The sequence below is a fragment of the Phaethon lepturus genome, unplaced genomic scaffold (assembly GCF_000687285.1).
Source record: "Phaethon lepturus isolate BGI_N335 unplaced genomic scaffold, ASM68728v1 scaffold7622, whole genome shotgun sequence".
NCBI classification, from domain to species: domain Eukaryota; kingdom Metazoa; phylum Chordata; class Aves; order Phaethontiformes; family Phaethontidae; genus Phaethon; species Phaethon lepturus.
The window spans coordinates 50,051-71,915 of NW_010525479.1; the positions used below are offsets into that span (position 1 = coordinate 50,051).

Here is a 21,865-nt window from a genome sequence, read left to right on the forward strand (position 1 = left end):
CGACGCTATGGAGCTGGGTTTCTTCTCTTAGTTGACTGCAAAATGGGGTTGCAAGTATTCTGAAGCCAGCCATGTAAATGAAGTGTGCAGATAGTTTCAGGAAAGCATTTATGAATAAGTCGCCTATGCTAACACCTGAACTAACAGTAAGTAGCAGTAGTAAAACTCTGTTACTGTAATTTTCACTGGCTTAGCTTTTGATCATAAGCTTCAGCAATCTGCTCTAACTTGCATTTGAATAAAATAGTATTCTTAGAAATAATGTTTTCTTATTTTCTGCTTTTAGGTATCAAAGAACGAACTGGATTGGTTTCATCAAGACTTAGAAATACAAGTGAAAAAATGGCAACAGGAGAAAAAAGAAAATCAAGAGAACTTAAAAGCACTAAGGAACACAGCTAAAAAGCATACGGATACCAATGATAGGTACTAATTTTAAATACAGATTTACATTACTTTCCCTTTGCTTGAGGATTTTTTTTTTTAAAGCAGCAGTAAGTACAGTTATTTCTGATAGACTATGGTAAGTTTCAGTATTTATTGATTCCATGATGTATGCAGAGTGAAAACTCAAACTTCTTGTCCTGATTATGTCATTCTGAAATAAGCTAAATGCAATTTTTGGATTAGAGCTGCTGCTAATAGGATCTACATAAAACATTATTTAACCTAATTAACAAATACTACTCCTTCACCTTTTAAGATCTTCCCACATTTTCCAGAATCCTTTAAATGTGCTGCTTTTTCACTTTTCTCCCTCATGACTTACCACTGCTTCCTCAGCATTATGATTAGCTTTAAATTTTCATTTCCATTTTCATTCTTCCTTCTTCTTCTTTTGTACAATCAACCCAAACAAACTCTGGTCTGCATCTATTTTTCTTACACGCTTTTTGTCTGTTCTGCCACATAGCCTATCTGAGGATTGTGGTAGTGGGTTTTTTTACCCAATTGTTCACCCTAAAACAGAAATCTGCAGGGCATTCCATGGAACTTAAATCAATAATATCCATGTATGAATCCCATCATGACCCTGTGTGCAGCAAACCCAACTGTTCCCCTGGCAATGAGCTTGCCTGGCTATGGAGGAGCAAGAACCAACTTCAGTCAACTTCTACCATAGTCAACAAGCATCCGTGAGATTACATCACTGACATACTGAAAAATAAATCGTATATCATTTGATGAAGTACTATCAGTAGCTTTTCCTGAAACATTCTAAAGACTTCATAAATCTTAAAGCATCCTAATCATTGGCTGTGTAACCAGCTAGATGTTTTATCACAGTAGTGGGCTGAAATATCGACATGTCTGCTTTCGTATTGATTTCTTTTTTTTTTTTTTTGCAAGTTACAGATGAACATTTAAAATAGCTTCTAGATAACTGATGAAACTGACTGACTTAGCATAATTCTTCTAATCAGCTTTGACAAATTCCTATTGTATTTTTAATGTTCTCTCTCACTTTACAGACCTGAGAAGACTTCTGTCCTTGAAAGCCATTGTATTATCTTTAGTCTGAGTAGTTTGGGCCAAATCTCTCTTAAAAAATCATCGACCTGCTTTTATATTAGTTACTGCTTAATTAGGAATACATTTAAATGCACTTTTAGTATTAAACAGCATATAAAACATACAGGTTGTCACTGCTGCATAGTTGTCACTATGGTGATAGAGGAACATGTCATGTATTTGCTAATGAACATTTCTCAGAACAAGCTTAATAAATGTTTGGTTACTCTAGGTATTTGAAGACCATTGATGAGAAGGAAAAGCAGTATAACGTCCATTTAAATATGTATCTTGAGACCAGGTAAAACTCTTGTACCTGTAAGCAATATTTACATTTTTCTACTGACTTGTCATTATAGAAGTTTTCTGCTTCACTCTGGGTGAAAGCTTAGGGAAAATAAGCACTTTAACCTGTATCTCTTATTCTCAGTTAGTTCACTTTTACCTATGAGAAGTAAGTATTATTTTCTTTTAGATATGTAGAACAATAGAAGTCTGGCTTTTCAAAATACTCTCATAAATTTCCCTTGATCATATGATACTGTGTTTTAGAACACAGGTTAGAAGTTGGGGGTGGTACAGACCAACTGAAATGTTGTATGTGGCTTGGGGTCTTCACACGCTTACAGTTGTAAATGGTACATAAGGTTATCTAAACATTTTTTAAAAGTTACTCATTTGAAAATAGTACGAAGTTGAGGTTTCATTTATAGATAAATTCTTATGATCAGACTCAGAACAATAATACTTGCATGACTGCAGTAGTCAACTGCAATAAGCTCTTTGTATTGCACAGTGAAGTGTAGTTAAGAAATCCCAAGCTCATGTCCGTGGAGCCAGCAGTATGGCTACAGGAGCATAATGCTATACCTGAAGGCACAAGCTGTACAATGTAAATGGAGACATGTTGTTCTGAAGAAGAGACAAGTAATAGCTGTAGAAAACCTCTAAAAGTGCCATAAATTTTAAATACTGCTCTGTTGTAAATGTTACTCAAATATTTAACTTCTTTTTATTTCACAGTAATAAACTTGCTAATGAGAAAGTAAAATTGGAAGAGCTTATAAAGAAGAGTCAAGATGACTGCCAAGAGTGTGTGAAAAGAGCTGTTAAAGCAGAGGTACAAACAAAAAAATTCTTAAAACTCTTTTGCTAGAGCTTGGGTAATTTGCACTGATAGTAGCTGGGGAAGATAACTGGTGAAGTCTTATCTAACAATTTACTTTCTTAATACCATCTAAAACTTTTCATAAGCATATATCAAAAGTGTTAATTGAATATTGACAAGTGCTATTCAGGATGTTATCCTACAAAACTTTGCAGATCAAGGCACATCACTATTATTGACCAGTACTAACAGTGCAGAGAATTTCGGGCATATAGTACTGCCCCGAAGAAAATTCAACTACTAACTCAGTTTCATACTTACCTTTGTTATGAATAGGCTCCATTAGTAAGAATTAACCATAGGAACATAAAAAAATTCCTTGTTAAAATTAAGTCATGGTTAGTGAATATACAGCGACTTCTTTATCAGGTAGAATCAGAATGCAACAACTGACTTGTATGTTCCACTGAAAGGAGGAGAATACTGATAAATCTCAAGATTTTTTTCCAAAACCGTATGTTTTGTACTGGAAATGCTTTGAATATCATAAATGAGTTTCCCTTCTTAAGAAGGACTTGAAGGTTGCCTTATCTGCAGCAGGATTTTATAAAAAGATTAGATTGTTGGTCCACATTAGTCTTCAACGATGTAGTATTTAAATGGCTGCCTTAATCTCTTAAAGTAATTGTGTGTGCATATATATATTTTTGTATATATGGTAAGTTGCAAATGGAACATTTATGGAAGCTTTCGACTGTCAGCTGAAGTGAGTGTAGTCTTTTTATCCTCCCGAAGGCCTGCCAGGGCTGTTAATTCCATTTGAAATTCCTCACCGTAGGAACTGTGTGTGTGTTGTATTCTGTATCATCAAACTGTTGTTTCAGACACTTACTAAAATTGATTTTGAGGTTTTATTCCTTGTGCTACAGCAGTGCTTTTACTGCACTACTTTTTTTTTACACAGTTATGTTTTGTTACAGATATCAGTACTCAAAAACTGGAAGGAAACTGAAGTATGCAAGTTAAATGGCATAGCTGCCAATGCAGAAGCAAATCTCAAGATGTTGAAGTCATTGAGCAGGTACGGAGAGTTTACACCAGAAATTTCAGTACTACTAGTTGCTAAATACAAGTAACTACTGGATGTTTAATCGTGGCCATTTAACTAGACAAGACTGTTTTGCTCACAAAGAGATGTTAGCCTGAAAGGTATGTAGAAAAATGATAGTTAAATGCAGCTTTCCTGAAGGTGAATTTCTTCTTAAATTACTTAATGGGATACTTAAGCAGGAGCAAGCTTCTCTTCTTACTCTTTCTTAGCTGGGGAAGATCAGGCTACTGGGAACATTCCAGTTATTTCTGCACAGTATCACTGGGAAAGGGCTGCAGTGTCAATAGAGAAGAGTGCAAACAAAACCCGCTGGGCATGCAGCAACATTGTTTTCTTCCTTTCAAGGAACTTCTTTAGCCCTTGGTGTTACCTGTGTTAAAACTTTACGCCATGTTCCTTTTCCCCATCTTTATGTTGCTGCAGAATACTAATCCACATTTGAGGAGTCCACTTCTAAGACTGGATGGGATCTAAGCACCAGTAACTTAACTGATTTTAACTTCAAATTGCGTGAAGTCTTTAACTGTGATTTAGTTGGTAGGGGAAGGAACTGTTGTGCTAAAACCACTGTTCTTAAACAAAGATAATGGGAATGTTGATTTAACTGAAAATCTTGAATACTTCAGCAGCTCGGCTTCAGCAGCACCTAAGTTGAAGTCACAGATTGATTCTTGGGAAGTCTTTATTTCAAATGTAAAGAAACGACTGGAAAAAGTAGAGGTAAGCCTTAATTTCTCTTAACAAGCTTTAAGTTGAACTTGGGAAATTGAAAGAGAATAAACACCTTAAGTAATTTTGCATTCCTTTTTTAAAACACCAGTAGCGTGTCCTCAAAATACTGAACTGCATTTTTTAATTACAAAAGAAAGCTCCAGTTTTAAGTCCAGATTTTTAAAGTATAGTTAAGATATAAGATAAATGAGTATGTTCAATTTTATAAAGGCAAAAATCTGTCCTTTATACACTTGCTACGAAATTGGACCCCACATTAACAAGTCTAGTCTCTTGGTTCTTTTGTACTTTTTGAACTTAAGAAATCCGTGCAACTTCCTTAAAAAAACAAAATTCTGTATGAAAAGTTAAGTTGTAAAATGTCTAGGCTGACTTTCAAGAACTAGAAAGGGTTTCCCAAACCCTTTCAAGCATCAGTGCAAGTACTTAAATACATTTATGTTACTATAGCAAATGGTAGCCTTATGTCTCCATTTGAAAGGCCTGGTGTTTTGCCAAAAAAGTAGTTGTGTTAATGCCATTTTAAATAACGAGTGAGCTTTAGTTAGTGATGATGTGGAGGATAATTTGTTTTCCTTCTGCAGGCTGAGTATGGAGAAAAAATTCTGATGGTGAAAAATGGTGTACGGAACCACCTCGCTAAAATGGAAACTGTGGATCTTCCTTCTCCTCCCAGCACCTTAGTACGTACCTTACGTTTTATAGTAGCTGGTTAAGAAGTTCTTTAAGTTTGCATCAGCATGCCTACCCGTTACAGGATGTGTACATAAAGAACTTGAATACAAAGCAGTCTGGCTCTCCATACATCCGGTTAATGTTCAGAAGGAAAAGGTGACTGCAGGTTAGCATGATGGAGTCCAGTGAGAAGCACATCCTCAAGCCTGTTGAGAGGCTGAAAGTCACGTTTTTCAACTCTCTGTTGAAAGTTAACCGTAAAGTGCTTCATGTTCTGTCTGAATTAGGACCAATGTTTTTGCCTATGGTGTCTTTGCTGTAGCACCAAAACCCATAGGGACAAGGCCCCATTACACCAACATGTGTAACTGATCTACGAATACCAAAATCTACTTCCAGTCCTATCTGTTGTGAACTAGATGGAGAATAGCCATTTATGGAAATGCATCCGTAATGACTACAGCCCTGATAAATACTATTTAAAACCACTTTCTCATGGGCCAACAGCCCCACAAATGCTTTGCTCAAATCATGTCCGTTACTTCCGAACCCTGCGATTGTTGCTGGTGTGGTCAGTAGTCCTTGAACTGCTCATCAGCACGGTGGTGGGGAGACACGTGGCAATGACCGAACGCTTGCAGCCAAGCTAGCCGCAGCAGCGGTGCAACCAACTTACGTGCTGCCATTCACCGACGGTAACATTGAAACCAGGGCGCGGAGCTGGTGCCCGGTCCTGGGGACAAATAACATTCAGAAACCACTGGGCCTGTGAGTAAGGAGAAAAGGGTTCAGTCATCTCTCAAAATAGGGGAGATAATTGACCCAGTAAGTAAAACACATTCGTAGCACACACGGGAATGAAATCCCCGAATTCCCTGAAGATGCCACACAGCTTTTTTTTAATACATTCTCTGCAGAAAGTCACGGTTTTTTCTTTCGTTTGTTTTTGGTACAGTTTAGATTCAAAGTTCTGTTCTGATACTGTATATTTATGGTTGTTACTACAGTGTTTCTGGACTTACACAAGTAAGAGTTACACTTATGCTCTCCTGCATACCTTTTCTTCCCCACTTATTTCTAGGTAATCTCCTTTCTCTGTATTGACACGGAACCCTTAAGAACATGTCGATAACTTGGTTACCATCCTTAGGTTACCATCAGTTTACAGGTTGGGAAAGAGCAACTTTTGAGCCTCTTGTTCTGCATTTGGTATCTCTGTTTACTGCAGTGATACAGGAGTAACCTTTTAGAAGAGAGATCTGTAATTCTTTCAGCTTTGAGAAGACTTTAGTAGGCAAATACTGAGTCCAAATGAAAAAGACTTGATGAAAGCCTTTTTTCTCCCTGTTTAATAAATTCCCTTAATTAATTAAACACCTTTACAGAGAAGGTAAAATACCACTTCAAAAAGGTGTTAAAACTAAAGAACAGAGACCAAAGAGCTGGCCGTTTTGACTGTGAAGAAGTGTAGAATTTTAGTTCTGTGTGTTTGAAAGCAACCTTCCTAGAGCCGTCATGTTCTGAAACAAATAGCTGTCATGGGGTCAAGCAACTAAACTTATTTTAAGGAGTTCTTTCCATTTATGGAAGAGAGGCGTTAGTGCAAAAAGAAGTCTTCCTGGATCATGTCAGCTCCAGCTTTTTCAAGATGATGACTATAGCTGACGTGTTTCTGTTTAAAAAAAATTACACTGGATTATGTATAGATTATATAATCAGTTCAAAGCAGTGAATTTTGTATTTTCAAACTGATGTCAGCTCTGTTTCTACCACCAACTTCAAGCTATACTTCTTTACAGCTTATAGCTGTCCAACAGCCATGGATTCTTCAGCAAAGCAAGAACCAGTTACAGGAACAGTTTGCTGTGCTGTCCTGTTCAATCCTGTTTCAAACAGGTGCTCTCTACGTAGTACAGATTAAAAAGCACCTTTGTGCAGTATTTTTACCCAGGTAAAACAAATTAAGATAAATTGATAAGACCTTCCAGTTTCTTAGCATGACCAAATGTGTCATAGTGCATTCTGCAAATGTTCGAGAGTTCTGCTCAGCTTACTTCGATTGCTATTTTTCCTGTAAAATCTGTTTATTTCCTAGGCAACACAAAGCAGACCTCCAGTCAGTGATCCAGCCGTTGTCACATATTCCTCTGCATCTGTACATCCTAATTTACTTCCTGTAGTTTCAAGTTCTGAAGATCAAGGTCCAACACATGATTCATTTAATACACAAGCCAGAGTTAGGCCAGCATATGCAAACTCCAAGTCTTGTTCTGCAAGTGGTGGGTCAGTGAAAACACACTCCAAACCTCTGGAAGGATCATACTTTGATAAAGTTTCGGCAGCCTGCCCGTCGGGGATTTCTGGAAGCAATGCTCAGAACAGCCAGCCAAACCAGAACCACCAAGATGACTCGGCTATAAAACAGAGGCCTTCCGGACTTCCAAACAATAAAATGATTCCAAAAGCATTTGAAAATATTATTGCGCCTCTACGGAGTATATTCCCAAACTATAGCAGGTGTGTTTTTTTAATGTGTGTAGTGTTATGTTGGATAACAGAAATTCCGAACATCTAGTGATAAGAGTACAAAAAGAATTGGTTTCTCAGTAGATGGCTGACTAGATGGTTTCTCTAGTGTTACAAGAAAAGTGGTATTAGTTGTTCTGCTGCCTCTCCTCCAATTCAGTGAGACATTCCTTAAGGGGATAGACCTATGGTGCTGACTTAGGTGTTTTGGTTTGGTTTTTTTCCCCCCCAATTAGAACCACCAGCAAATAGAAGTACTGTTATTGTTTGGGGATTTTTACGATTAAGGTTGCTAGATCCTAGTTTATTCAGAGGTATTGGAAGCAGGTACTATAGTTCATTTGAGAAGTTAGTATCTTTTAAAGGCTCTACTGCTGTGAATCAAACATGGAAGCTACAGCGTTCTCTAATTGCTGGTAACAGCCATAGTATTGCCAGTCGGTAATTACGTCTTTTTTGTTCCTGCAGTTCAGACTTCACTAGCTTCATAAAAGACGTACAAAGAAGAAATGGGAATACGTTGTCAGGTTTGAGCTTAGATGAAATTCTAAGCAGAGTGACAGAGCTCATTCTGGACCAGCAAAATAAGGTACTGTGGTGTATGTATGTATGCCTTTTCCACTGTGCATCTCTGACAGAGGAAACAGTGCAGCACAGTCCATCAATGTGATGGACAAGAATGCAAACTTGCCTGTGCTGTCAATCTCTGAAATACGAACTTGCTCAAAATGCTTCCTCAATACCTGTCTAGGCACCAGCTGCGACAGGGAGACCCGCGAAGTCAGCACCCTCTGCCCCACCAGCACAGACTGGCACTCGCAGTCGGGTAGTACCTGCAGAAGAAAACATGCCCAGCCCACCCAAGGCAAGACCTGTGCATCAACATGCCTCAAGTCAAAATCCACCACAGGCAAACCTCCAGCCGTGGGGAAATGTTGGAGCGACAGCTAGATCTAAATGGAAAAAAAGAGACTATGCCGTAAGTTCTCTGCTGTTTCAGCGGATGTACAGTTGCCACCTACTTCTAGTAAGACATGAGATAATCAAAGTATGGCTGGAAAAAATGCTTGACTTGTTCATTTTGTGTACAAAAGCTTAAATATACTTGGTTAACATGAGTAACATTATTAACTTCTTAGAATCTGCTGAGTAACGGCTTTCAAGTAACTTAACATTTCATCTGTAGGCCTCCAGTGATGATCCTTGCACAATATGTCATGATGAGCTAAGCAGGGACTCGTGCGAACTAGAATGCGGGCATCGTTTTCACAGAGAAGTAAGGATTTTTGTTCTTAGCACATAGATGCAAATGCTTACAAACTGTTCAGTTACGCCGTTGTTCCACTTTCTAGAAGTAACCCACCTCCCCTCTTACCCTTCACTGCTTAAAGAACAGCGCGTTACTTTCTTCTACATGCTTTTTACACCACGACTAGCTATGTAGGTAGTTTTACTGCACCAGAAAGTTTCCAGTTTTCGATTTTTAACTCAAATGATAATTCACTGTAAACCCTGCACTTGCCACCTTATAGCAGTTGCATGTATAACTTCCTGTAGGAAGAAAGTCAGAATTAGGTTAGAATAACGCAGTACTTCTCTCTGTGACCTTTTCCCATTACCTTACTTATTTACTGCAGATTTGTTTTTGCAGAATAGGCGCAAATGTCAATTGATCAGCACAAGCGTCAGAATTGGAGAACAGTTTTCTAGCTGCAAATTTTAGTAACATAGAACATGTTGGAAAAGTGCTTACCTATGAGTGGCAATTGTTAACATACTTAAGCTGAACTCTTTATACCAGACATTGTTTCCTCAACATCATCTTCCTGTCCTTGCAGTGCATAAGAACATGGCTTAAGCAACATTCCAGTACCTGCCCTATCTGCCGCGTTCATGCTCTGTTACCCGAAGACTTTCCTGAACTTCCTGCACGGAACAAATATGCCTGAACCTTGTTTTATTTTAGCGCGTTATAACAAGATGCAAAACAGCTGCAGAATAACCACCGTGATAAGGAACAGAAACATGATGCCTAGAAAGAGACAGAACCCTCACTTTATTGAACATGATAGCAGGACTCAGACTGATTCAATATTTAAAACTTAGAATGAAGCTGTACAATGCTGGTACTACCACAGCACCTACAGAATCGAGTTAGCACACACCAGGATCCAGCGCTTTTCCTGGTGGCTGCCTAAATGTGTGAAGTGGATGTAGCTGGGGCCAGCAGCCCACAAAACTGGTAGGGTTAAGGGATATCTAAACTACTGTATCTGTATCTACTTTTCTCAAAGGATGGCACTTACTTCCTGTAAAGCAGGGGTTTTCCTTCAGAGCTTACACCACACTGAAAACAAATTCTGGTATCAAACAAGTAGCTGATCTGAATGACAGACTAACAGAATTTGGAACAGCCAAGCCATTGCCTTCCTCTGGTGTAAACAATTACAGTTTCACTGCAGGATTCAAATCAGGCTTGTTGTGATCATTATGAATGCAGTTCAGATAATTGCAGCTCCTTTCTCTGCTTAAGTCCATAGCTAATAATTCAAATAGCTTAAATAATTACTTCTAATAATATTTTGAGGCAAGAAGTTTTATGTATTCATGTGAATCTTTCTGTTTGTGTATCATTGAGTTGGAATACTATGGCTCAATTCTTTAATCTTGAAATATGGTTTGAATTTCTCTCTATTGAAAAGCTGATTTATTTAAATTGGAATTACCGGATTTTTATTTTTGAGGACGCAATACACTGCATCTGTATTCTGTGCATGAATGTTCATCAGCAGCATGAGGTACAGAATACAAACAGCTGAAAGAATGGTTATCCAATGCTTTAAAAGTCTCAGCTTGCCCCAGTACCTTCATCACTGTAAAATTTGTTTCAAATATCCAAGAGGCCAGTACTGGAGCATGTACAGCTTAACCCCTCTGAAAATAGAAGTGTGACTGTGCTTTAGATACAAGCAGTATTAGATTGATTGTATGAGATTAAGCTACCTCATTCTAGGGATCATTTGTTTCCCCAAGAAAGTGTATATCCTCTGGATGAAGTTTTAAACTATTCTATGATTAGTCAGTATATTAATTGGCACTTGGATCAAAAATAAAATTACTGCTGCAGCTCATGTGGCCTTTTGTGTAATATTTTTGCTAAGTCTGAGTTACTGGTGAGTAATGTACTATATGCTACTCTCTCTCATTTTCTTAGTCTTTCAGAAGCCTGTCAGTCCTTGGCACTCAGGCCCCTTTTCCAGAGCAGCAGTATCCTTGACCCACTCGGCAGCAGCAAAGCAGTGCCATACGTGCCCTATTTGACAGTGCTCTCCAAATAAGAGCATCGTGCGCCTGGAGGTGGTGAGGGCAGGCTGGCTGCAGAAACAGGTCAGACAGCATGCACTTACTGTTAGTGCCTCGAACCCGTATTGACATGCACCTGCCTAATGTCAGCCAATCTTATTTTTCCCCTATGCAGAGCACAGACAGGACCCATTATTTTATTCCTAAGTAAAGTAAGCAAGCAGGATGGTTTTTGATCTATGTTCCTCTTCTCTTCCCTGACTCCCATAAGCTGGAAGGATTTTAGTGATTGCCAGAGATGGCTCATTCACACCTTTAAGAAGGAAGCCTTAGAACAGAGGGCCTGCTCCAGCGCAGGGAGAGCCGATCGATTCTGTGTGCTGGGGCCAGAGGCAAGATGAACACTTGTCCCTCCTGTCAAGTAACACTTGAAGGTGGGAGCGGGTAGTGCTGCTTCCAGCAGCAGGTGGCACTCTCAGAGCATCATCTAGACCAGACAGTGACTTTTGTTCCCTAAAAATCATTCCCGATTTTAGAGAACTGTTAAGTTCTAGTAAATAGCTTTTCCCTCCCCCCACCCAAGACTGTTGTAAGATATTGAAATAAGAATTTCAGATGTTTCTTCCTAAAATACAGGTGATGATACAGAACAGGGCCAAACCTTAGAATTCCGTTTTCCTACCTAGCAATGCTGCTGGATAAGCTAAAGGAAAATATTTTTTGGCAGTTTTCTTAATTCTGTCTTCTCAGGTTGTCATCTTTACACTTAAACTTCATATACTTAGCCTGCCTCCATCCCACATAATATGGGAAGTTCACAACTGGAATGAAATGGCTATTCTGTTAACTTAAACACCATCCAAAATCTACAACCTCTCTGTGTTGAGAGGGTTATTTCTTGCTGAAATTAAGTTCTCCTGTATAGTTACAAACACTGTAATGTGCTGACCTTAAAGTATAAATGTAAATGCCAGGAAAGGCAACTTAAGTTGAACAAGGGCACTATTAACTCACTGAAGGGCAGAGAGTGAGTGACAGGTCCCATCCCAAAGGCATGGGGTGCTGCAGTGTAGAGGCTTTTTAACACAGCTTTTCCAGCACTCGGCCCAGCCTGCCCTGGTCTGCACCCATTCAGTGACGCTGCTTGTCGCCTGACAGGCATTTCTCTTTCACATCAAAACAGAGCTGTAGGAGGCTGAAGGTGGTATAATGCAAAGAACATTTTCAAGCTAAAAACTTTTGACTGGTCTTCTTTTGAAGTGCTGTGTTACACTAATAGCAAAGATAAAGGGTGCTATTTTTCTAACCTAGGGAAGAGCCCATGCACTGGAGGGAAGTGCTATGTGCAAAACAACTTCTGTTCCAAGCATTCCTCCAAAAGAGACTCATAGTCCAAACTTGACCAAAACACCCTTGCTGTTATTTCACATCATTACTCGTTTCTCATCACTTACAATTCACACTCATCCCACATCACCACCTTGCATGGTTGTAGCACCATTTATTACACATTTGAGGTTTATATTACAAGTCCCATACACTCCCCCCAGTATACACACCCCACATATAACAGGACTTTGGAACAAGTACTACAAAATGAAAGGAGGAGAGAAGCTTAGTACATATTTCTACAACTTCTAGAAATATACAGAATCATTCCTTCAGCATTTGTTTGAGAAAAATGGGGGAAAACATGGTGGTTGAAGTCCAAAAGATACCTGACAAGGCTGTCTGGACAGGTACATCCACACAGACTATCACACAGCAGGCAAAGTCTCAGCCAAATTTATAGAGAACTGAAAGCACAAGAATGAAGTGATGTGCTTTCAGTTACAGCAAGACATGGATAAAATTTCACTTTGCCTCTGAGGAATGTTGTCCTTTTTCAGTAAATCCTGAAGTGATTCTCCTCTAACTACATCCTGCAGAGCTTCAGTGGGAAGTTCTCTGTGATGAGATGATCATCATGCAGAAGGACAACAATGTTAACTTCAAACTCTGGAAGAAGGGAGAAGAAAGAAGAAGAAAAAAAAAAAGTTCCACATTAAGCTGAACTTATCAGTGGGATCAGAGGCAGACAGTTCCTGTGCTCCAACACAGCAGTCACAGCTTCTCACAGACCTTTCAATAGCCTGGATTTGCCTGTAGCAGAGATGAACAAGGTGCTCCAAGCAGAACTTCACCACAGGCATCCTAGATCTTGGACAATTCCTAGAGAACCTTGGCTTGTTCTAATCTTTGGGATTCCTCTGGATTCATTTCCCTACCACTGAAAAACTATGACATACAGTCTTCTGGACAACAGGCAGAGGTCAGACATCCAAGATTAAAATGTTTTGGAAAGTATGCCTCACACCACTATGCATTTTTTCAGAAGCACAAAAGTGGAAGCATTAGGGAACGGACTCCTGCCGTGCTGTCAGCATGTAGCAGAGCCTTGGAATCTTGCATTATGTACAAAATTAAACACCAAAATACAATATACCTGCAAACTATAGAAAACAGTTTTCAAAAGAACATCTACTCTTTAGATATTATATTGTGTTGTTCAAAACCAGCATGAATATCAGCTCTATAATCAGTCTGAAATCGAGACAGAATACAAAGTCAGGTTGAGTTAATAAATGAAGTGAAGCAGAGATCAAAATAAACTGAAAATAACTGTCCTTTTTTAGAATCTCCGTAACTTTATTAAAACTGTTGTTATAAGTAAAAGTAGATACCACACTAACAGCAGTCATAACTATTTAATAGCTAGAAATAGCAAAAAGAAGAATTATTATTTTGGGGAAGATCACTGTACATATCAGGTGCAAAAATGCTCTTTAGGGAACAGAAAAACAGGTAGGCAAAGCTGAAAAACTAGTTGTGCACATTGGTCCAAGACATACAGCAAAGAAGTAGGAGGGGCTTTGGTTGGGAAGGATCCTAAAGGTAGGGACTTGTAGCTTCAATCTGATAAAATAAAAATTTAAAAAACCCCAACCAACAAACAGATTGAAGGAAGATGAAGGGAAGAAAAACGGGCTAGTAAAGAGAATATTTGCAGTAATTATTTGAACAAGTGAGGAAAATCCTAGATTTCAGGTGTTTGTTAATGAAGATGTTGGATTTTGGCAACAACAAGCAGGAGGAAGCAGGTGGTGTAGATCAAGAAAAGCAAAGTCACATATAGCCCAACCTTACTTCTACTACTTAGGCTGTGCAGCAGGAGGATGGGAAACAAAAAGGAGAGGAAATGGAAAGAGGGGACCTCACTGGCGATGAAAAGGAGGAAGGGATCATCTTGGTATTTTATTCTTAGATTATTACTCAAGTGTTTAATCACACGTAATTTTTTTTGGAAGAAAATAAAAATTACCTGCCATTACACTGCTTCTCTTGTCCCTTCACCATATAATTCTATTAGTCAGAAGCAGCTTAATAGTTGCACAGCTGTTTTTAGTTAGAAGTATTTGGGCTGTATTTTCCTCAATCTATATGAACTAGAGCATATTACAATCCTGTTTAGGAAACCTCGACAGGGAAACAGATGGATGTCCTTGGTTCTTCTTGCAGTGCTGACAGCCATTTATCCCATTACCTGCCAGAACCTAAAGTGAAACTAGAAACGGGTATCTCAGATGAGAGACATCAACACAATGTAAAGTCCTACGCACTTACCAACTTTGAAGTTGGTTGTTTCCAAGGTAGGGCAGGTGAACAGCCTGGGAAACACCATGTATATAGGAATTGGTAGGCCCCTGCAGACATCCCCATCAGCAATCTGAATATTCTGTATCTCTGTGGCATCTCTGGCGTAACCTTCCGCACACCCTGGAGAAAGTGGGAAATTCAGAGGAAGCGGAGGAGAAGGGAAATAGAGGAGAAAGCAGTGGCCAAAATTGAAAACAAAGATACAGCAGGGTTGCAGGGGTACATGTGGACAAAAACGTTTTGCCCTTTGCAAACCTGCAAGTTTGCACATCAGCACTCTGAGTTAAGGATCATAGAGATTATTTAAGTTTGTGCAAAACAATTTTTTGTAAGTCTTTTTAATTGTATGGCTTTTGACAATCTTTCATATCTGAGCCGAAAGAGTGCAGGTGGTAATTACTGCAGGCTATTCTAAACACATTCCATTCACAGAGAAACTTACCACAGGTTTCCACACGTACTAACTGCAGCTCAATACTTTTGACTGCAGCCTCTGCACTCTCCACTACCAGCTCCCCTGTTAGTGGCTGTGTAATGATACAGTTTGTAGAACTGAGCTGACCTCGGATGAGAAATTTTGGAAGTGAAGCTCTCTGAAAAGATTAGGAAGGGAAAAAAAAAAAAAAGACACAATTGTAAGAGCAAACTAAGAAAAAAAAAATTCCTTACAGAAAGACAGTTATCGAAGTATATAGGAAATCCCAAAAAGTTGCAAAGTTAAGAACTCAAAAGTTCAGAGATGCCTCAAGTAACTTACATAATATAACTCTATGAATACGCATCCCTACGCAAGTGCATTAAGATACCTCTTACTACCCTCCCCATGACAGGCATCCCCCCCTACTCATTCCATCCATAGGAGCATTCTTCCTGGGATGAACTGGCAAAACTTGGCTATTAATCCAGAAGTCAGGAACAGCATGGTGAAGGAGGCAGGCTGGCAGGCACTAACACGATGGTCAAGTTAAACTAGCTGGCCGTGCTCCAGGGAGCTGCATTCTGTTCCCATTTTGTTACGGATTACAATACAGTCTAGCATTTAAGTCATTTTCCCACCTTTTTAAATTTCTCTCTCATGGCCACTATTGGGAGGGAAGACGGGAAGACATTTAAATATCTTCCATTTAATGCAAGATGTAGCATACTGCTTACATACCAAGGCACCGATTAATAAAGACAATTAATGAAGAGCTTAATTTGAATACAGGATCACACTTCACTTTTAAATTTTTCTTAACAGCAAGCATGTTTCCTACTTTTTAAGGGAGGAGCAGTCAGAATAGCTGATTGAGGAGGAGTCTATAAATCGGTTTCCACAAAAGAGACCAAAGTGAGAGTTTTGTTCCCCCTGCCCTCCCCTGTTTGAGAGCAGCAGGCATCACAGATACTCTCTGCCAGCAGAGAAATTCATATGCCAGAAGCTCTAGTTACATGTCAGGTTCTGGCAGGAAGCATACTGAAACAGTCGAGTTTCCTACCCACATCTTCAGCACCTATCTTCACCATCCAACCTTCTTCACTTTGACTGTCCTGCTCTAACTTTCCCCTTCTTTTGTGAGCCTTATTCTACTCTCCCTCCTTAATTTTTTGTTATTGGCATCTTTGATGTTAGCCTCTACCTTCCAACCATCTGTTCACACTTGCTTGTGGCGTCGGATTTCCTCACCCATGTAACTGATTTTCCCTTCTTCCAAACCAACTCTCTTGTCGCAAACTTTTTTCCTCCCAATCTGTTTGTTTTGCTTCTTAGTCCTGGCTGCCAGTAGCAATGGCAGAAAAGTTCTCCTCAGCTACTGTTTAGACTGTTTCACTCAGATACCCAACACCTCTGCAGAATTTAGCTCTTCCACTCAAAACAAATATTTGGGGGAAACAAAAAGAGAGGAATTTTCATAGGTTTAGTAAATGTGACCTGGCCTTGAGTATTTCCTTCTAACTTAAATAACAGAAGTTATACCCCTGACAAAACCATCCTATGAAACATTAAGTCCTAATAATGTATTAGTAAAGTGTTTTTTTGTTGTATGATCTCAAGCAGGTTCATCTCATCACCACTACCAGTAAACACAGACTTGCTTCCCTACTTCACAGGGACATCATATAGCTATCCCCCAGAGTATCATGGTCAGGAACCGAAGAGACAGGGATAAAAGGAACTTGCGGAAGAAGAACTCGAGGCCATTTTCCTCATTCTAGTCTACAAGACTTGTTTTTGTAAAAGGTATATTTCCCCTGGAGTCTTACTACTCTTGTCAGTACTCTTCATATTTTAATCCTAGCTAGGTCGTCTCTCACAGGACCTATCATTTACACTCTATTTCATAATGCCCTGAAACTTAGAATCAAGAACATAAATCTATCCTGGTTTTTCATCTAACCTCTTTGTGCTTTGCATGGCTACTGCAAACCTCCTCCTCAGTTTTCTAGTAGCCTACCAGAAATTATAGTTCATTCACAATCTCCAGACAAGCAGAGAATTGAAATTTTAGTATTTTAAATATACCAAAACAGTGACTTTTTCTACCTGTTCACCAGGTAGTCACTTCAGACCCATACACGTTTCTGAGACAGGGAGAGGAATTTAAAAAAAAAAAAAAAGTGTCACTCCTTGTGCTACCATACACATTCAAAGTCATTCTTTAGACAGCTCCACAATTAAATACCAAGATCTCATGGATCAGAGATGTCAGAAATTTTAGAACCTACTTTTGTGGTTATGGACTTGAAATAGAAAAATGCACAGGGTCTGCTGTTAAAACTTAAGAGCTCTTAACGGACAGTACTTTCTCATGATGTATGCCACCGAGTCTTGGCTAAGCCAATGAGTATCAAGATACAGAAGTACAGACCAGATGTACAAATTCTACACTGAAGTGGACTGAGAACAGCATGAACTGCTGGACTCCAAAGTTTGTCATCAGTAGCACAAAGTCCAGCTGAAGGCCAGTCACTAGTGGTGTACACCAGTGACTAGTGTCAATACTGGAGCCAATATTACTTCACTTCTTCAATGATGGCTTGAATGATGGGACGGAAGCGTCCTCCGCACGTCTGCAGACAATACAAAATGGGAAGGAGTGGTTGGTGAACCAGGTAGTTGCGCTGCCCTTTATATGGGCCTCGACAGGCTGGACACATGGCCTACGGCATCCTGAGCTGCATTAGAAAGTGTTGCCAAGAGACTGAGGGAGGTGAATGTCCCTATCTCTTCACCACCGGTGAGACAAAACTGGGGATAGCCTTCAGGACTTCCCAGTACAAGAAACACAGACTTACTAGAGCAAGTGGAGCCTGTGCTGGATTTGGCCATGAAGATGGTTAAGAGCACATGACATACAGAGGCTGAGTGATGGGATTGTCCACCCTGCAGAACAGAAGCCTCAAGGGGAGACTATATACATAGGAAGAGATATATACATCTCTATGTATACGTATACACACACACACATATATACACATCATAATCTATATATATATATAGATATACACACACACATATATATAGGGAGATATATACACATATATCAGTATGTATAAATATCTGATGGGAAGGAGTAAAGAAGATGGAGTCAGACTCCTCTCAGTGGTATCTAGTGAAAGGACAAGGGGCTATGGGAACAAATGGAAATAAAGGAAATTTATTTATCTGTCCTGTGAGGGTGGTCAAACACTGTAACACCGACAAGTGGTTGCAAGTCTCCACCCTTTTAGACATTGAAAACTGGACTACACACAGCCCCGAGCAACCTGCTCTAGATGACTCTGCTCTGAGCACAGGGGCTGGACCAGCCAGTCTCCAGAGGTCCCTTCCAACCACAATGATTCTGTGAATATGTAGAATAAGGTCAACAATAGCATGAAACAACCAAACAGCTGATTAAGAGGTCTGTTCAGAGAAACAAGGGGAAGAGTAGGTCTAAATTCAGAATTTTGGGACTAAGAGCAATAGAAGACAAACTGGGGATGCAGAAGCGAGAGCTAAAGCAGGAAAGTAGTCTTACTAACAAAAAGAGCACAACAGGAAAATCTGGAAAAAACAGAAAACTGGTCTCAGTGGACAAACAGAAACCAGCGTTCAGGAAGCTAAATGACCAAGTCATACAGGTTTCCCAAAGCCACTGGGGCTGTAAAAAAAGACATAACCAAGGATCAAAAGATACATTTTTAAAGGATCTTGGCTACACATGCTATAGAATGTTTTCCCTTGCTTCACTGCCATCTTTCACTCAGAAAAATCATAAAAATGTTTAACTATTACTGAACAAAGTTCCACATTATATTAGTCACCACTATCACAAGAGATCAGGCAGAATCACTTGCTTACAAAAGTAAAAAAGGAGAAGCGGGGGGAAGGGGGAGAAGAGTTTATTATCTCCAGGGCAGCATTTAGTCATTCCTCTCTTGTTCTTACTCAGAATCACACAAGCATTAAATTTAAAATAAAACAGTAAGAAAATGCTTACCTCTTTAACATTTTGCAAAGTTTCAGGAGTAATTGTGAACTCTACTGGGCTTGGCACCAGTTTCCCTTTCTGTGACTACAAGTAATGAAAGAATTAAGCTATAAACTGTGATTTACAAAACACACAGAGAGAATATTTAAAAAAAGACAACAAAGACAAGCAACTGTTGGATGTGTTAGTTTTCAGGATTGTCTTCATATTGAAAGTATGCATGTATGTAATAAAAAACTTGAGACTTCCTGCCTTTGTTATTAAATAACATTATGATACTGTCTAAATACAAGTCACTGCATCAAAAATCTGAACTGTAGAAACAGAACTGTCAGTTTTGGTTACTTTGTATTTACCACTGCAATACACCACAAGAAGCTCTCCATTTGTAAGCTTCTGGCATAAGCTTTACCTACACCGAAAAGAAATAAAGGAAATCAAACCCAAAACATGTGGTTGACTATGCAAAACCACCTGGAAAAGAAGAAATACACTACCTATCTGAAGCATATGGTACGCTATAGAAAAAGTAAATACTTCACACTTCTGTATTTACAAATAATTACATTTTGTATGTCACTGCAATGTTTTCTTTCATTATTAATACTTATAAATTTGGGCTGGGGGGCGAGAGGGAGATTATAAATGAACTTGCTCCATTGCTTCAGATGTATTTTATAAACTCGCCCTCCCTCTTGTTATCTCTGAGCACTTTGAACTCTTTCTGCTGCCCTTTCAATAACAGCTCAGGTCTCCAAGCCATCCTCATATTATTAGGAGATCCTCAGCTGATGGAATCTAGTGTGGCATTGGCTTAATGGGCTTAGCATACCAGCTTAACTGTAAAATAAACACAGCTTGGTCCAGGTTAGCTTTCCACACTGGAGAAGCAATTTTGGGGGCACATTATTACAGTTCTTCAGTATCACCTTTTGCTTATCACAAAACCAGGAAGTTTTTCCATAATTGTGTGAATGGGCCCCAAGCTCTGCCGAGATGGCAGCCTGTACTCTGCAGCAGGAAGGCAAGCTTCGCTTACCACGCGCCAACCTCTCTCTCTCCATCCGTATCTCAGTGAGGTGTGCTGTCTTTTCCTTACGTATTCAGAATAAGTAGCCAGCGCGGCATCCATTATCAGAGACCCAACCATATGTAACTGGGAGTTGGCAGACCACACCACCACCAAGGGGCTTAACTTGAACTCTTACTTAGGATCTACCCTCAGTACTTAAGAATTAAAAATAGATTTTGCTGCCCAGCTACAAGATGGAAGATATTAGCTTCCAGATATAGATGGACTGTATTTTCCCATAAATGACAAATTCTGGCAAAGAATACAGCTAAGGGAAATGGTACATTGAGCACTGACAGTGAGAATTATATGTTCAGTAAAACCTCATTAATTCACCAACTGGAAGATTCATGATTTACTGACTTGTGATCCAAGAAGTGCTGTAGTCGGAACATGAAATAAAACCAGGAAACTGCATAATATGCAATTGGTTCACAATTTTGACAAGTGTGGCTTACTTATTATGTAATAATGGACCAATAAAATGTAGCGTAATATGTATTAGAAAATAATGAAATCTTACCAACAGGAACTTCTTTGTAGCACCTAGCTAAATCTTTAAAAAAGGTACTACAGAACTAAAATAACATATTTCCACCATTATTCATAAGTAAGACAAAAGAGTCTAATATTTTACTGTCCTGTTAAGAGTTCAAAGGAATGATACAAACAGTATGTTCTAGCAGGCTGTGGGTGGAAAAAGATACTTAATTAGGCCTGCACAGTCTGTACTGACATCAGATGCTCTGGACATGTGTAAAAGTTAATATAAACTAAAAACCAAGCTGACAACAGGAACTTCAAAAAGCAAAGCATTCCTTTTGAGACATTCACATGTCATCCCACAATGGCATCTCCACACAAGGAAGGCTGTCTCCATGTTGCTAACCGCAGGATGTGGGTATTTGTTAACCTAGTTATCTTAGCATATTGCCAACCATGGGCTTACTTAATAGCAAAGGTGATTAACCTGACAGGCTTCCTATTTCCAACTTGATGCAGTCCCAGGTTGGATACTTTGAGTCAGGGCTCTAAATCATAAGTAGTCATCTGAAGAACAGAAATCAGATGTTTTCTCTTCACCAACAAACTCCCACTTCCGGGACAGGCATTGTGGGTGCCTGGAACCTTTGGCTAAGAAATGCACAGAAAACCTGAAACAGTGTTTAGAAGAACACCATAATATTTATCTAACCACAGCACTGTTTTGGAATTGAAAGGATGAATAAGAGAATAAACTCAATGCAGTATAAAAACATCTTATAATCCAAATCCTCTTCGTACTATTCTCTTTAAATGAAAAGAAAGATATGGATTCAATGGGTAGACTGTTGGATGGATAAGGGTAGTGGTCAACAACGCAATGTCCAGATGGAGATTGGTGACGAGGGGTATCCCTCAGGGGTCTGTATTGGGACCAGTACTCTTTAACATCCTCATCAATGACATAGTGGGATTGAGTGCACCCTCAGCAAGTTTGCAGATGACACCAAGCTGAGTGGTGCATTTGACACACCTGAGGGATGGGATGCCATCCAGAGGGACCTGGACAAGCTCAAGGAATGGGCCTGTGTGGGCCTCATGAGGTTCAACAAGGCCAAGGGCAGGGTCCTGCACCTGCGTCAGGGCAACCCCCAGTATCAATATAGGCTGGGGGATGAAGGGATTAAGAGCAG

General features: G+C 39.5%; 2 protein-coding genes across 2 annotated transcripts in view; one reads left to right on the top strand and one right to left on the bottom strand.

The window, feature by feature from the left end:
* TTC3 (tetratricopeptide repeat domain 3) overlaps positions 1 to 9,613 on the top strand; it is a gene marked incomplete at its 5' end in the record, with an annotated part of 58,925 nt that extends 49,312 nt beyond the window's left edge. Inside the window, 11 exons of the mRNA XM_010282754.1 lie at positions 287 to 426; positions 1,745 to 1,813; positions 2,536 to 2,632; positions 3,601 to 3,701; positions 4,358 to 4,451; positions 5,048 to 5,146; positions 7,234 to 7,655; positions 8,133 to 8,253; positions 8,416 to 8,643; positions 8,851 to 8,940; positions 9,503 to 9,613. Of these exons, the coding sequence (XP_010281056.1) occupies positions 287 to 426; positions 1,745 to 1,813; positions 2,536 to 2,632; positions 3,601 to 3,701; positions 4,358 to 4,451; positions 5,048 to 5,146; positions 7,234 to 7,655; positions 8,133 to 8,253; positions 8,416 to 8,643; positions 8,851 to 8,940; positions 9,503 to 9,613 (1,572 nt within the window). The remainder of the gene's footprint in view (positions 1 to 286; positions 427 to 1,744; positions 1,814 to 2,535; positions 2,633 to 3,600; positions 3,702 to 4,357; positions 4,452 to 5,047; positions 5,147 to 7,233; positions 7,656 to 8,132; positions 8,254 to 8,415; positions 8,644 to 8,850; positions 8,941 to 9,502) is intronic.
* Positions 9,614 to 12,813: 3,200 nt separating this feature from the next.
* The window catches only part of DSCR3 (Down syndrome critical region gene 3), an 18,725-nt gene continuing 9,673 nt past the window's right edge, over positions 12,814 to 21,865 (bottom strand). The window contains exons 5-8 of the mRNA XM_010282755.1: positions 19,127 to 19,201; positions 15,106 to 15,256; positions 14,631 to 14,783; positions 12,814 to 12,965 (exon numbers count right to left, since the gene is read on the bottom strand). Of these exons, the coding sequence (XP_010281057.1) occupies positions 12,883 to 12,965; positions 14,631 to 14,783; positions 15,106 to 15,256; positions 19,127 to 19,201 (462 nt within the window). The 3' untranslated portion in view covers positions 12,814 to 12,882. The remainder of the gene's footprint in view (positions 12,966 to 14,630; positions 14,784 to 15,105; positions 15,257 to 19,126; positions 19,202 to 21,865) is intronic.